The sequence below is a fragment of the Ahaetulla prasina genome, chromosome 2, assembly GCF_028640845.1.
Source record: "Ahaetulla prasina isolate Xishuangbanna chromosome 2, ASM2864084v1, whole genome shotgun sequence".
In the NCBI taxonomy this organism is placed as follows: Eukaryota; Metazoa; Chordata; class Lepidosauria; order Squamata; family Colubridae; genus Ahaetulla; species Ahaetulla prasina.
This window is the reverse complement of record NC_080540.1, coordinates 127680028-127695789: the sequence shown is the minus strand read 5'-3', so window position 1 is coordinate 127695789 and position 15762 is coordinate 127680028. Positions and strand designations below refer to the sequence as shown.

Here is a 15762-nt window from a genome sequence, read left to right as displayed (position 1 = left end):
ATTTTTTTTATCTTTTGGTTGTACACTGCCCTGAGTCCTTCGGGAGAAGGGCGGTATAAAAATTTAATAAATAATAATAATAATAACAAATAATAGTAAAAAATTGCTTGGCAGTGAGCTGCGCTAAAGTATTAAAATAATATATGACTTAATCAGTTAATATGCACATGATTTCAAAAAAGGAATAGAAAATACAAACTAATTTCAGACAGAGCTAGTCCTAACATACAAATTGGTTGCACCAATAAAGGCCAGTAGCATATTTCCATATGTGTCAACTTCCAGATGTGTATTGATACTTTTAATTCAATATTACTATGGCTAAAAAAGCCACCATCAGTGATAAGATCAAAGAGATTACATAATCACGTCTATTTGGGCTCATAAGTTTTTTGATTGGATCGCTGTTGTTCCCTAAATAAATTGTCAAGTCAAAATGTTTGCTCAGCAATATAGGTGAATATCAGGAAAGTTAAAACCTCTGACACTATCTGATAACCATAATTGGAATTGTTCTCCCCATAAAAACATTCTTAATAACTTATCAATTTACTTGAAACAACTAAAAGGCATTAGAATAATAGGGATTTTCCCATGAGTTCAGCAGGATTTTTAATTATCCTTAATATCAATTTTGATCTGGGATAAAATAGCTGATACTTTTAAAGCAAGACATTTGAAATCATCATTTAATGGGCTGTTTTAAAGTAGCCATTAAGCCCAGGCAACTCCGTATTAACTTGCAAAAAACTACATGTGTGTAGTTCAGAGGATAAGAGACTATAAATACCACAAACGGAGGCAACTGCACCTCCAACCCTGTGAAGTGAGACAGTACCATCCCTGCTATATTAGATGTGGACAGACCACACTATTTGTGTGGTTTATAATTAAGGACTAATTTCAGCTTGATCACACAAGACCTCCATATAACACATTGTAATGGAAGTTTCTGAGCCTAGAAATGGGAAGGGACAGTTGCCAAACACTGTAGAACAAAAACAGATGGGTGTTCCTTTCGTATCTTATAAATGCATAACCAGATCCTCTTCAATTTGAGAGTGAAAAAGAGGATCAAAGACATCAAAGTGTGTCCATTTTAACATACTTACTGATGTTAAACAACCACTTGATTTCCAAGATTCTTTGACTGAACCCTAGTGCTTGTCACCTATCTGGCTACGTGTATAGGTTGTGAGGTTAACCTTGGGAGACAGGAGGAGGAGGAGCCACAGCCTAGACTAGGGGTCTCCAATCATGGCAACTTTAAGTCTGGAGGACTTCAACTCCCAGAATTCCCCAGCCAACAGGCTTAAAGTTGCCAAGGTTGGAGACCCCTGGCCTAGACAATGGTCAGCAAACGATAACTCAGCCCACAGAAGGGATGGAGAAAGCATATCAGAAGGAACACTTTCTAGTTCTCTGAAGAAAAAAGGCGGGGAAGTGAGAAATGTTTTCAGATTTGCAAGATTCTGTTTCTGTACTGAGACTTTACAATAAAGGCAGTGGTAGTACTCATGGTTTTTATTTCTTGCAAGAAATAAAGTGGGGCGGGGCTGATACTACAAAATTTCCTTGAGGCTGATGCGAGTGGTGGGTTGCCCCCGGTTCGGACCGGTTCGCAAGAACCAGTAGTAAAACCCGCCAACCCTGACATCATCAGGAAGCTTCTGCATATGCGCAAAAGCGTGCACGGCCCTGTTGCGAACCGGTGGTAAAGGTAAGTAGAACCCACCCCTGGCTGATACTACAAGATTTCATGAGAATCTAAGCATTCTTCGTTAATGTTGGGGATTGTTTCGGCTTGTCTTCCAGAGCTTTTTCTTGCTTTAAGAACCAGGTCAGTATATATGTTCAGCAACCTGGCACATGAGCATGACCAAACTCCCAGCTGCAATAAGCAAAAAGACTGAATCCTGGTTTCCAATTCAGTTTTAAATATTAAAGAATCCATCAAACAGGAGCCAGAAATGGACTTTGAAATAAAACAAAGAATCCACTTTGCTAAACAGAGCTGGCGGATTTTGACTACATAAATATCACAAGAACCTTAATTGTTGAGGATGTTTATAGAGGACTGCTTGGGATTTTTCAGCAGGGTTTTTTTGCTCTTTTCCAGATGCTTAAAGACAAGAAGAATTAAATCATGTAGGAGGCTTTCAGAGAGGGGTGGATAGCTCGGAGTAGTATCTAGTGTGGAATTTCAAACTGGCTGTCTACTCCATTGGGATATTTCATCAGGTAGACTTAGACTAACTTTATTGTCACTTTGAATCAGTGGTGGGTTGCTACCGGCTCACCCTGGTTTGAGCGAATTGGTAGCGGTGGTTTGAGGATCCGCCCACCCACCTGGACACTTCTGCATGCGCAAGTGCGCACGAGCAAACCGGTAGCAAACTAAGTTGAAACCCACTACTGCTTTGAATATATACTAATTGGCATCCATTAAAATGAATTTTCGTAGCATACAACTCTCAAAGGGTCCCCACCTTCAATATACAGTACGTAAACATGACAAAATAAATTAAAAAAAATCATGCATATATCCACATATATTATATGACACAGAGAAACAACACAATCTAGTTCAGATGCATACACGGACATGGGGAGAAAAACGAATCTTGTGAGTTTACCAGATGGATGGCATAGGGAGCAAAGCTGTTACGGAATCTGATAGGGACGTTCAAGTGCTTTGGATTCCATTCCAAAAAGATGCTTTGGACTTTGTAAAAATGGGAGCGTAGCTTATCTGCAACTATTTAAACCAGCTGTATCATTCTCAAGCAAGAGGGTCTTCTGGATTCTTCAGCTTCTTTTCTCGAATTATTTTCTAAGGTTGCACAGCCATATTGGATATCTCAAAAAAGGTTAGACTGATGAACCAGCAGAATTCCTCAGACAAAAACATCTATAGGCAAAAAAAAAAAAAGTGGGGGGGGGAATAAGAATTACTGTGAGAGAGTGAAAAGAGGGTGGCAGAGTATGCTTCAGCCCTTAACATTTTGAGAAAAGGGAGACGAGGCATTAACTGGGATATTGTTAACTTTGGCACTGATGTGTTTTTCTGATGTCTCTCTGAACTAAAGGAGAGGGAGAATTTTTGGTGATAAAAATGTATAAAAAGACAAAAGGAATTGAAGGTGATCTCTCTAATGCTCGTATCCTCTTTATTAGCACCAGTTTCTTATACGTAAGTAGTTTGGTACTACTTTTGAAACAACCATGTCCTGGATGATTGAGAATCTCCATAGATATTTTCTTATAAGTAATGATTCTGAGAATATATAACTTCCCCCTTAAGATGAAAAAAAAAAACCCTTTTCTACCATGTTTCCCCGAAAATAAGACCTTGTCTTATTAAAATAAGCGCTTACCTTATTGCCATGCGCTCAAAAGCCCGATTGGGCTTATTATCAGGGGATGTCTTATTTTGGGGAAAACAGGGTATTATGTGTGAATTGCTACTGTGACTAGAGACAATGATGTCTTCAAGCTATGTGTCAGGGGTGGGAACATGAGAAAAGGGAGCATTGAATCAAATTTCTCTTTATGTATTCATGTCAGGAATGGGTCACTTGCAGCCCTTGTGTCACGAATGGCTCGTCCCCATTTTGTGACTACTGGAATCTTCGAGATTGCATTCCCAAAATTCTGCACCAAAATGGTAATATTTTGGATGATCCATTTTTCCTACGGGTAAATAGACATTGACATAGGTTTGACATTCTATTGTGAATAAACAGTTTTCCCCACCCCAGATAAAAGAAGGCCAAAATTTTTGCCCCAGGGGCATGAGCCAGTTTCTCAATAGCAAACTCTACATGACAGATAGTCCTCAACTGAACTCAAAATTTGTGTTGCTAGGTGAGCTATTTGTTAAGTGAGTTTTGCCCAATTTTATGACTTTTCTTGCCACAGTTGTTAAGTGAATCATTGCAGTTGTTAAGTTAGTAACTCAGTTGTTAAGTGAATCTGGCTTACTCATTGACTTTGCTTATCAGAAGGTCATAAAAGGGGATCACATGACCCCGGGACACTGCATCTGTCATAAATATGTACTAGTTGCCAAACATCCTAATTTGAACACATGACCATGGGAATGCTGCAATGGTCGTAAGAAAAATGGTCATAAGGCACTTTTCCAGGCCTGTTGTAACTTTGAATGGTCACAAATGAACTGTTGTAAGTCAAGGACTACCGGTATAGAATACACTGCCTCCAAAAGTACAGGCAATTCTGCCCATTTTGGAATGCTTGAAAAATCTTATTTTTAATTTATTGGTGACCATCTAGTTATTGTTCTGCTTTCATGAGGATTTAGGAGGCACTTTTTTTATTATTGTTCTGCGGTAGCCAGAGTCCATATAGATTGGAGCAGTGTTGTAAATATTGAGAAATAAGAAAGGAAATCAATGTGGTAAGCTTGAAATTTTTGGCCTGGTTTTTCATGAGTCATTAATACAGATAATATCAAATAAGGCAAATTTTTATGCCACTCTAGTCCTAGAGGACTCTAAAACTTGTGGTACTAATAGAGACAAAGTAATCTTTATGTCACACGATTCTATCTTCAATTAATTGAAAGGATGCATTTAAAAAACCCTAAAATAGACAGCTATTTAACAGTACGCTGGCTGCTGCAAAATGTTTTTTAGCAAGAATTTGGGAAAATGCTTTCTACATGTAGAGAAATAGATCTGTGAAGTTTCGCTAGGTGAGGAAAAGTTAAAAGTAAGACACACTGCTTGTGTATTAGCCTTTCTTTTAAAAAAAATTAGACTTTCTGCATAAAGGTTTGAAGAATCTGTTTGAAAGAGGCATCGGCATGGGTCTCCAAGGAAGATACATGGTGAACTGAAATTCAGAGGTAAATCCAGAGCTGACAACCATTGCAAAACCTCTCCAGATAAGGAGAGGATGGGAGATCACCAATATATGCTTTGGGTAGCTGTTCCCCACAAGGAGACCACAAGTCTGTGGTTTTTCATGAGTTTGTGGGAAATGATAGGATTAGTCATCTTGCTCATAACCCCAGCAAAAATATTTAAAGGACATTAGGTTTGCAAACCTCACTTTCTAATCATTTTTGGAAAAAACTTATTAATTAAGTTGGCTTAGGACCCGGGTACTTACGAGACCGCCTGCTGTTACCCTATGCCTCCCACCGACCCATACGCTCTCACAGAGAGGGTCTCCTCAGGGTGCTGTCCGCCAAACAATGTCGGCTGGCGGCCCCCAGGAGTAGGGCCTTCTCTGTGGGAGCATCGACGCTCTGGAATGAATTCCCCCCTGGCCTACGTCAAGTGCCTGATCTTCGGACCTTCCGTCGTGAGCTAAAAACATATTTATTTATTCAAGCGGGACTGGCATAAATAGTTTGATTTTAAATTGGGGTTTTATTAATATTTTAAATTTTAAATTCATTTTTAACTATCAGCCGTTTAGTAATTGTTATATTTTAATTCGTTTTAATTGTATATATCCTGTATTTTATTCTGGCTGTACACCGCCCTGAGTCCTTCGGGAGAAGGGCGGTATAAAAATTTAATAAAATAAATAAAATAAAATAAATTACTTCTAAGCTATTAGAAATCTTCAGAATGACACATTTGAAAGTGCTAGGTGAGTTTGTCCTTAATCCTGAATGAAAGTAAATTTTAATCATATGCCTAACGATTTGAAGAATCTGAAGCAAACAGCAAAAAGTTAAATAAGATTTTTTTTTGGAAATTGGAACACTGAAACTTTTACAATTTTGAAATTCATTATAAAGTACAAACAACTTCTTATGGGAAATAGATCTTATTTTGGGTTTTATAAGACATAACATAGATAAATAATTTCATTATTTCAAAACTGGACATTTGAGGTAATTAAAGAGTTTAGATAGAAGAAAGAATGATCACACTTGATAAAAAGCATCCATGAAAGAGACCTAAAACAAGATGGATTGATGACATCAGCAAGTATTTTGACCCAATTGGCAAAAGAAAACTCAGGACTATATTTGGTTGGAAACATGTGGAAGAGGCCTTCATCCTGCAGTGGATAGACAATGGCTAAAATGATGATGATGATGATAAGATAGAAGAAAGATATATAGTCTTGCAAGATGGTTCAAAATGTTATGACAATAACATTTTGACAATAAAAATACTGAAGGAGACCTTTGAAGAATGAATCAGAAAATGGTAGTCACAATATCAACAGAATCAATCATGATAAAATCAATTCTATGGATCAATATGTCAAAAAGAAGTTATTTAAGAAATGTCAGATGTAGAACTAATTTTATCCGACAAGATAGATATGGTATCTAAAATGGATTTACAATGGATAGGCCAAGAGGATGATTTAGAAAAGGATGTTTTCTTTTACAAAAGAAACTGACTGAAGTTTTAAAATTTATAAGGAGAAAACAACCAAGAGAGTAACCTGAATAATTTTTTCCTACTGGATCTAAAAAAGGGGCTTGCTAAAGCCTTGAAGAATTCTAATTCTATGACAATATTTGAACAAACTAAAGTTTAAAACTGTTAGAAGTAAAATGAAGGACTATAAAGTTGATTTATTTGATCAAGCTTAAAATAAGATGTCATTTCTTCTGGCTACCTTTATGTACTTTCTGCTAACACCAAGATTAAAAAGTTGATGCTTTAGGGATTTGTTTCTAAATAAGAGATGGGAAGAGAACCAGTTTGGTCTATTGGGTAAGTCACCAGGCTACAAAGCTGGAGAGTGTGAGTTCTAGTCCTGCCTTGGCCATGAAAGCTATTGGAAAGCCACCTTAGGCCAGCCACCCTCTCTCAGCCCAATCCACCTCACAGAGTTGTTGTTGTTGTGGGAAAAATAGGAGGAGGAAGGTGTGTTGGATATGTTGGTTGCCTTGAGTTATCTGTAAAAGCAATAAAGACCGGATATAAATAAATAAAATAAATACAAAATATTGAAAGAAGAGATAAATGTAACTTTAGAGAGGGTGACGATTTACTATATTTGTTTATATTTGTGATGAAGATTGGAAATCACTTCTTTCCCTATTTCTATTCTATTCTTACTTTTCTATTTTACTTTTTTTTCTTGCACCTTTTATTCATTTCCACTCTCTTTCCTTCCTTTAATTTGTATTAGATTTTACCATTATAATCAACACTCTTAATAAAAATTATGTACATTAAAAAAAAGGCATGGACCCAAGCCTTAGTAGTTCTGGGATTTTGTTTTTATTCACTCAGAATACAACAAAAGGAATTATCAGGCCAAACTCAGCCTTCCATCCTTTATAAGGTAGGTAAAACGAGGACCCAGATTGTTGGGGGCAATAAGTTGACTTTGTATATAATATATACAAATGGATGAAGACTATTGCTTAACACATTGTAAGCCGCCCTGAGTCTTCGGAGAAGGGCGGGATATAAATTCAAATTAAAAACAAAACAAAAAAAAACAAGTTTACTTTTCTGGTGCTGCGTCTCTCTGTTTTGCATCATTTTGCATGTTTTGTGGGTAGTTTCCTCTCTGGACTGATAACCTGATCCACCCTGATTCAGAATGAGCTTTTCTTTTCTACTGTTCTCTCAGAACGGCTCAAAGTAAGCAAATCGCAGCAGGTAATAATATATGATTAACATATGTGTGTTAATCCTTGAGGAGAAACAGACAAAGTTAAAAAAAAAGTATGAAGGATCCTTTAATTACATTGTTATAATAATTCCACCTTTCCCAAGGTTTAATTATAGTTTCATCGTTGTTCATTTGTGTTTATTTTGGTATTTGGATTTTTTGGGGAAATGCATACATTAAGGTTACAATGCAGGAAGGTGTGATGGCAAAAGTTTAGGAACCCCTTTTTCTTTGTTTCTACAGACTAGAATTAGTTCTATCTAGAATTAAGAAAGAGCTTAAAATTATGCTGGCAGGCAGGCCCCAATCAATCAGACTAACAGCTTGTTGCTGCTCGCTTCTATTCTAGCAGGTTTATCTTTCCCCCTTTTTAATCATCTTCCATTCTCTTCAGCTCCACCAAGAGTTTTCTGCAGTAAGCAAAATAGTCCCGTGGCACCTCCTTCTTTTCAACACACTTGAAGTAGCTTCCAAACTTTTAATTTTCACAACCTTTTCAAAAAACTAGTTTAGCTCAGGGTTGCTTTATAACCCAGGCACAGTTCCTCATTTGGCTGAAAAAAAAATGCGCGTGCCTCTATATGGCAGGTTGAAGGGTGCATTTCAAAAATCATAATGTATTTCTTTTGCCTCTTTAAAAAGCGCTGAAATTGTCCCGCCCTCCCCCCAAAAAGAATCTACATTATAACCCATTTGTGCTTTGGGATACCAAAGCGATGGTGACCTTTTGGCTGCAGTTTTGCCCTCTAGTTTATTATGCCACAAATAGGAATAAATTTGGATTTGAATTTGGAAATCCTCCTGCTCTAGAGCATTATTCAGGATCAGGGTCTGTTCATCAGGCCCAATGTGCACTTTGTTAGCATTCTCCATATACTTTGGCATTACTAATTCAAACTGAGTCATATTATAGACGAACTTTCACATTAATTTGGATACATCGTTCTTCCATGGAGCCAGTTCACATACTAAGCTGCCATTTATTAAATATAGCAGACAGTTTTAAAAAAGGGTAAAACCTGTATGTGTTAATCAGCCTAGAATATTGAAGAAAGTGGGAAACCTGGCTTCAACAGATACTCAGATGCTCTTATAAAAAATTCCGGATATCTGTTCAAATGCTGTCTTCTTGCCTTTGCTAGGCCCCAACTTTTTAACACAACCAAAGCAGCCTTCACAAAACTGGCCTCTACCTAGAGTATTTGGACTCCAAGAATTGCAAACCAAAATCCAACTGAGGTGTTCAGGAATTGAGTCTAATACACTCAGGTGCTCACTGAGATTGTCTGATTGTTGCAGGCATTTCATTACCCAATTAGGTAACACTTATCAATGCCAATGCATCTGGACTCCTATGCACTTTAGGCCAATACATCAGAGTCCAATACATCTGGAAAACATCAGCTTGGAGAAAGTTGGTCCAGACAAGTTATTTAAGGAGCATATGCTTTTCTTTTCACTACCACAAGAACTAGTAGACAAATGAGGCAAACATGTTGATATTCTTGTACCAATTTCGTGTAATGCAATTGCATGAATGTAATTCTGACATCACCTGGAGATGAGAACTGAACTTTAATCTGGCTTTCATCTTGAGTCTTGATGCTTTTTTCTTCCTAGGCTGGATAATTTCATGCATTATTTAGGCTGTGGAGAAAAGAGTTTGGAGGATAAGATCATGGACTGTAAAAGGCAGAAAGGTCTATTTCCTACCATCTACACCAGAGGTGGGTTTCAGCAGGTTCTGACCAGTTCTGGAGAACTGGTTGCGGAATTTTTGGGTAGCTCAGAGAACCGGTAGTAAAAATTCTGACTGGCCCCGCCACCATCGATTCTCTGCCTCCCAAGTCCCACCTGATCGGAAGGAAATAGGGATTTTGCAATAACCTTCCCCTGGAATGGGGTGGGAATGGAGATTTTATAGTATCCTTCCCCTCCACGCCCACCAAACCATGCCACACCCACCAAGCCACACCCACAGAACCGGTAGTAAAAAAATTTGAAACCCACCACTGATCTCCAAAAATATTTGCTTGTAAAAATCCTGTTTTACATCAGAATGATTCTATTCTATCTAGCTATTGGATCTGTTTGTGGGGGTTTAGCTTTGAATTGCAAAAACAAAAGGTACCAGAAAGGAATGCATTTTATATGGAGGGGATGGGGTATTCGCTGATTGAACAACTTATCTGTAATTTGAATTTTTCATCCTCAGTGCATTCTGTCAGTCCCTCAAGATTTATTACATTAAGAAACAGACTCCAGAAGAAATATTGGAACTCTATTTTATTGATGTAGGCTACTTTAATAGAATCTGGAAAGCCTGACTGTGTTTTTCCTTCTCTCCCCATTATACCCTGTTGAATTAGGGTGGGGACGCTCAGCTTCTATTTCATGTTTCCTGGGCTCAAAGCAACCCTTGTTTTGCAACCATCTTCACCTAATTTTTTCAAGGTCATCTCCATGGTTTTCTTCCTCAGCCCAATATGTTGGGGCTCCTGACCTGGCATTTCATGCTTGCTTTAAATTCAGGGAATTATACTCCTAATACCTCTGGGAGCCACTAAAGTTAGGAAGGTCCTATTATAAGCATATATCTGTGTAAATAATTTGGTGATCACTGTATTCTCCTCAGTCCTCTGAGCTCATTCCCTAGTTTTCATAATTAATCTTCCACTTGGTGTTAGTTTCCTATGACAAATTTGTCAGAGTTAAAAGTTAAAGCAAGCAGGTCCCAAAAATTGCTCTCTAAATTTACTGTAAAAATGATGATGATGAGACTCTTGCTTGCTGATGCTATTCTGTGAATGGTACATTTTCTACTTGAAACTGGTTCCACAGTCCTGATTTCAACAGGTGAAATCTTCTGCAAAGAAGTTCCTTATTAATCAAAATTCATGCATTATCAGTCCTCAAATGTCTTCTTTTTCAGCTTTAATTGATGAGATTTCTGGTGGAATAGCATGGAATGAATGCTAAGACAGCTAGAAACATGTAGAAAACTGGGACTATACAAATATTTCTCTACAAGTATCTAAAACATTTGTCATGATATTGGTAATATACACAATTCAAATCGCCGGATTTGTGCATTTTAAGTTAATTTGTTCTACTGTGTCCTAGAGGGACAATAGGGTAAAATCTCCTGTAAAATAGAATAGTTTTAAGCAGTCCAGATCTTGAAATATTTTCTCGAGTTGCTTGAACTCGCGGCAAAAGTGATTGAGAACTTACACACAGTGCTTCTAGCTTACTGTCCCTGGGATCAGATGCAGCTTTGGAGCATGGTTTATCTCTCACACACATTGATGGCCATTGTAAATTTGAGGGGTTTAAGCCAGAGCACCTGACACATGATCTGGTTCTGAAAGACATATCCATCAAGCTGTTGTCACAGACAGATTAAGTTTGGAGTTAATGTTTCTAGGGTTAACCAGAGCCACCAGCCTTTACAGCGAGGAAGGGACAATTATGATGGCTTGCCCAAGGTGCCTGATGATTCCCCATTTCCCCAACAACCTTGGGGCAGCTCAGTGGAGTGCCTGATCAGTCTCTGGAACACAGAAATAACTGGGAGCTGGACAGAATTGTCCCAACAAGTCTCTCCTCAATTGCCAATCATTGGTTTTCCAATGCAAATGGAACAAATTAAGATATGCCTGGAACCCAATGTGATTGAATAGGAGCTCACATTTCAGCTCATTTTGTGGCAATAAAAGTGGTGAAGTGGAATTACTTGTCCCTGCTTAGTGCATCTGTGAAATGTCGGCTGCTACACTATTTAGAGTGACCCAGATTCTATTAAGAGAGGACGGGACCGGAGGAACCAGTTAGTATAAATTGTGATTATCTGACTCAACATTTCATGGATAAAATCTCTTGCATTCACTTCGAACTGGGAGCAAAGTTGATAGAAGCTTTTGAAATGACTGAGGGGATACTTTCTGACATCACCTGGGAGATTTTTGGATTTGTGGAACTTGAAGAAATGGAGAGCTCTACAATCTAACCTTTGCTACTTATGAATTGAATTCTGCTGTACCTGGTTGGTAAAAGCAGCCAGCCAAGAGACAGAGAGATGGACTCAGTCAATGCTTCTACAAAGAAAGGCAATGTCCCAGGGGTGAAATCTACTTACCTTCCCTACTGGTTCAGAAGTATGTGCTCTGTGCGCTTGCGCTCACTCTGTTCTCTCTCTCGCACATGTCACATGTGATTTTGGACCCTCTGCATATGCGCAAAGCATTCTGCGCATGCGCAGAGGGTAAAAAACAGGTTACTTCCTGATAAAAACCAGAAGTAATGATGTCTGGGTGGGTGGAAAGAACTTTGTGCTGCCGCCACTACTGGTTCTCTGAACCACCCACCACCACTACCAGTTTGGCCGAACCGGTCCGAACCAGTAGCATTTCACCCCTGCAATGTCCCAAGAGAGACTTTCTTCCCACTTCTCAGGAGTGAGGCTTGTATCTAGGAGATAAGAATAAATCACTTTCTTGTAATGATGGGTTTTACTGACAACTCCCAATTTGGGAGAAAATTGATTTTAGCTTTTTTGCTGTGGTTGTTAAGTGAATGTTGTGATGCTTAAATAAATGCTGCATTTGTTAAGTGTACACAGTTGTTATTAAATAAATCCATTATATCCAATGCAGGAAATTGGAAGTAAATTCTGGATACCACCAAAGCCTGCCAAAAATATTGCAGTTACATGACTGCAGGATTCTGCAGTCGTAAATGCGAATTGGTCATGAAGCACCCAAAATGTGATCACATGACCATGGCTGTGTGTGCAGCCATTGGAACTTAAAAAACGGATCCTGAGTACCTTTTTGATGGTCTGTTGTAATTTCTAACCACTGCAAAGCAACTGGTCATTCAGTGAGTGACTACCTGTAGTGAAGCTAGAATTACAGAGAGTTTAGATCCATAGCATTCTGGATTTCCCCAGGTCCGGGCATAATTTAGAAACCACATTGACCACTCTCAGGAGTGATCTATGGAGGGACTTGAACAGAAAGACTGCAGCCATATTTGCATTTTTAAACTTCTCAGGAGCTTTTGGTACTGTCAGTAACAATATCCTGCTAGCTGCCTATGACGGTTGAGAATTGGGAAAACCATGTTATAGTGGTAGAGTAAGCAGAATCAATTGGTGACGGCAGGTGTGGTGATAGCATGTGTGAGAGAGATGAGGTGATATAAAGGTTATGTTCTGGAATACGCCAGGATTTGGTTCTTTTCCCCCTATCATGTTTAACATTTACAGAAAACTGCTGGGAGAAGCCATCTACTGCTTTGGGATGAGGCATCACCAATATGCTGGTGATATCCAGTTCCATGTCTCCACCCCAGACCCAATGTGAGATTGGTGGAAGTTCTGATCCAGAACCTGGAAATTGGCAAGGTCTGGATAGAGAGAAACAGGCTGAAGGCTCAATCTAAACAAGTCAGAGTGGTTGTAAATTCAGATGCTTACTGACTCCAATACTTCCGCTCCCCCCGCCCCCAAATCAGGCTCACAGTTGGGGGATCCTCCTGCCGCAGCTCATGTAATGGTTACCCACTCATGGTACAAAAATGACACTCTGCAGGAATTGCAATAGTTGCCAGTGTTGTCTAGCAAGTACAGTTAAATTTGTTGGCCATTATCTTTAAAGCCCAAATATCGTATCTACTATCTTTAAAGCCCTTTGTAGTTTGGGACTAGTAGCAATCTAAGAATCTAAGATGGAGCCTGCATAGCTAATCCAAATAGTCAGCAGGTGTTTACTAAGGATTCAAACCTTCCAATAGGTGAGGCAAGGCAGGATCCAATGATGGGCTACCTCCTTGGGGACTCCTCTCCTTTGTAACAGCCTGTCTCCCAAATAAAAATAGCTTCCCCTCTCATAGCCATCTGGAAGATAGCAAACACTTGGCTTATCTGGAAGGCTTTCAGGGGCTGGTGAGCACCTGCCACTTTGATCCATTGTACTCAATTAAATAATTCATTAATTCACCCACGATTAATGCAACATTGATGATTGTTATTTTGATATATTGTTCTCCATAAAATAATAGTCTATCTACTAGGATTCAGGCAGTGCATAAATCATACAAAGAGAAAAATCAAATAGGGAGAAGGAAAAGAACAGAGCCCGAGAACATTGTTAGCACCCTTTAAGGTGTCATGGTTTGGAGCAGGAAAAAATGGGATAGGGAACTTTGTTCCCAAAACTCAGTAGCCCCCAGTTTTTGAACAAATGGTCTAATCCATTTGTATATTAAAGATGCTTGAATTCTGCTAGCACAGATCAGAGAGATACTCCCAGCTGCTCCCTGAATTTTCCTGAAAACAGTGAATTAAGACAGAGCTACAAACAACACCAGTGTAAATAGCTCTTTCAAATAGTGATCCTCAAAGAAATCTGACTAGAACATTCTGAACCAGATTTTGTTTCCAAATCTTTTTTTTTCTCCTGTCCAATCCTCCAGTCGACTAAGGCTGGTATAAACCGAAGTGACTTGACGGGCCACACCTTAGTCCTTTTCTCAAGTGTATGTTGGGATCAGTAATGATGATATAAAAGCAACTGGCATTACTGATTGGCAAGGCCTCTCTTACAAATGACAGGAGGGCGTACACAGCACCGTTTCAGGCCGTACAAAAGATGTATCACATTGCACCTTTCAGATGTGTTCTTGCCCCTAGAACTTACAAGATCTTTATTTGCAGAACAAAAATGCCAGAGAATCTCCCTGCAGCCGCCACTAGATGGTACCCAATTCACAAATTCCGGCTGAACGGTCTTTCCATCCTGGTTTGGAGCAGCGCATCCTTCACAGATGGAGACAGTGCAGCCTCTTTGCAAGACTAAAACTGCCTGTTTTGGATGGCCAGGATGAGACAAGGTAGCTGCCTGTCAGGCAGGGATGGAGCCAGTTTTTTTCATGACAGCTTTAGCTCTGACTGGGAGTCACCACTCAAATAGAAAACAATCCTAGGGAATGGCAGCTTTCTGGAAGTGCTGAAGGCAGCTTGGAGAAGGGAAGGAGGCAAGCCTTTGCTGGAGAATTCTTGGATCAGGTGTAAGCAGAGAGAGTCTGGATGTGATGAGAGATCCCATGAACAGAAGGGGGTCTAGATCTAGGGGCTGCTCACCTGGGCATTGGATTTAATACTTGGAGGAAAGGGAAGATGTTGTGCTTCTTGTTACAGCCTGTTTCCAAAATGTGACTGGAACCCTGGAGGAGACAACCCATCATCCAGCCTCCACTCTTATGCATGCAGACCTATGTCTTTGGAAACAACCACTCGTTAAGAGGCAAGCAGTCAAGAAGGCAGAGCTCCTAGCAGGGAGACTGATCCTGATCCTGTTCCCTTTGTGCTTATGGACTTCTTGGTTGATTTTTGCTGGACAACCTTCACCTGTCTCTAACCATGAGCTCGTCCTAAGAACTGGGATCAGACTTCCTGAACGTCTGCTTTCCTTCCTTTTGGTTTGCTTTTGCTTTTGCTTTTTTTTTTTTTTTTAAAAAAAGAAAAGTTTGAACCATGATCACAGTGAATTCAGATGGGAAAATAATGGTCAGAAGATGTCTCGTCACCTTGAGGCCTTTTAGGTAAAGTTCTCCTCTACCACTTCCTGGGTGTGTGCAATTACAAGGAAAGGGGTGGATGGGTGGTGACTTCAAAACTGTATGTGGTCACCTTTCTTTTTTTTTCTCCTGATGTGATAAACCCTATAAGATGAATGCAGGTAGCAGAAAGTAATTTGTTTGAGATTCACCTGAAGTGGGGACAGATAGAGGAAGTGGGTGGCATAGCGCAGCTTGTTTGGAATTTGGGAAGGATTCACCAGGAAAAGGGAAAGATGTTGTTATTAAACTTCATTGTTATAGATTGTGATAAACTCACAGCTGGAGTTATTGTAGATACAAATATGCCACCTTTCCTTTTTTCCTCCTTTCTCTAAGTGATTGCTGATTCTTATTTTCTCCTCTTTTACTGGGATAACAAGGAGAGGTTATTTGGATCAGGTCTGCACATCAGTCTGCTTCAAGAGAATAGCCACTTGTCTTCTTTAGAGGCTTTTCTCCGGTCCTTCTTCTGCTATTCTCCCTCTCCTTTCTCCTAAAAATTAGTTGACAGGA

The 15762-nt window shown here is 39.3% G+C and overlaps 1 protein-coding gene across 2 annotated transcripts in view; it reads left to right on the top strand.

Annotated features, from left to right (window-relative positions):
• The first annotated feature begins 15163 nt into the window (after nt 1-15163).
• The window catches only part of MGAT5B (alpha-1,6-mannosylglycoprotein 6-beta-N-acetylglucosaminyltransferase B), a 301884-nt gene continuing 301285 nt past the window's right edge, over nt 15164-15762 (top strand). For both annotated transcript variants that reach the window (XM_058172876.1, XM_058172875.1), the window contains exon 1: nt 15164-15231. In XM_058172876.1, the coding sequence (XP_058028859.1) occupies nt 15164-15231 (68 nt within the window). The remainder of the gene's footprint in view (nt 15232-15762) is intronic.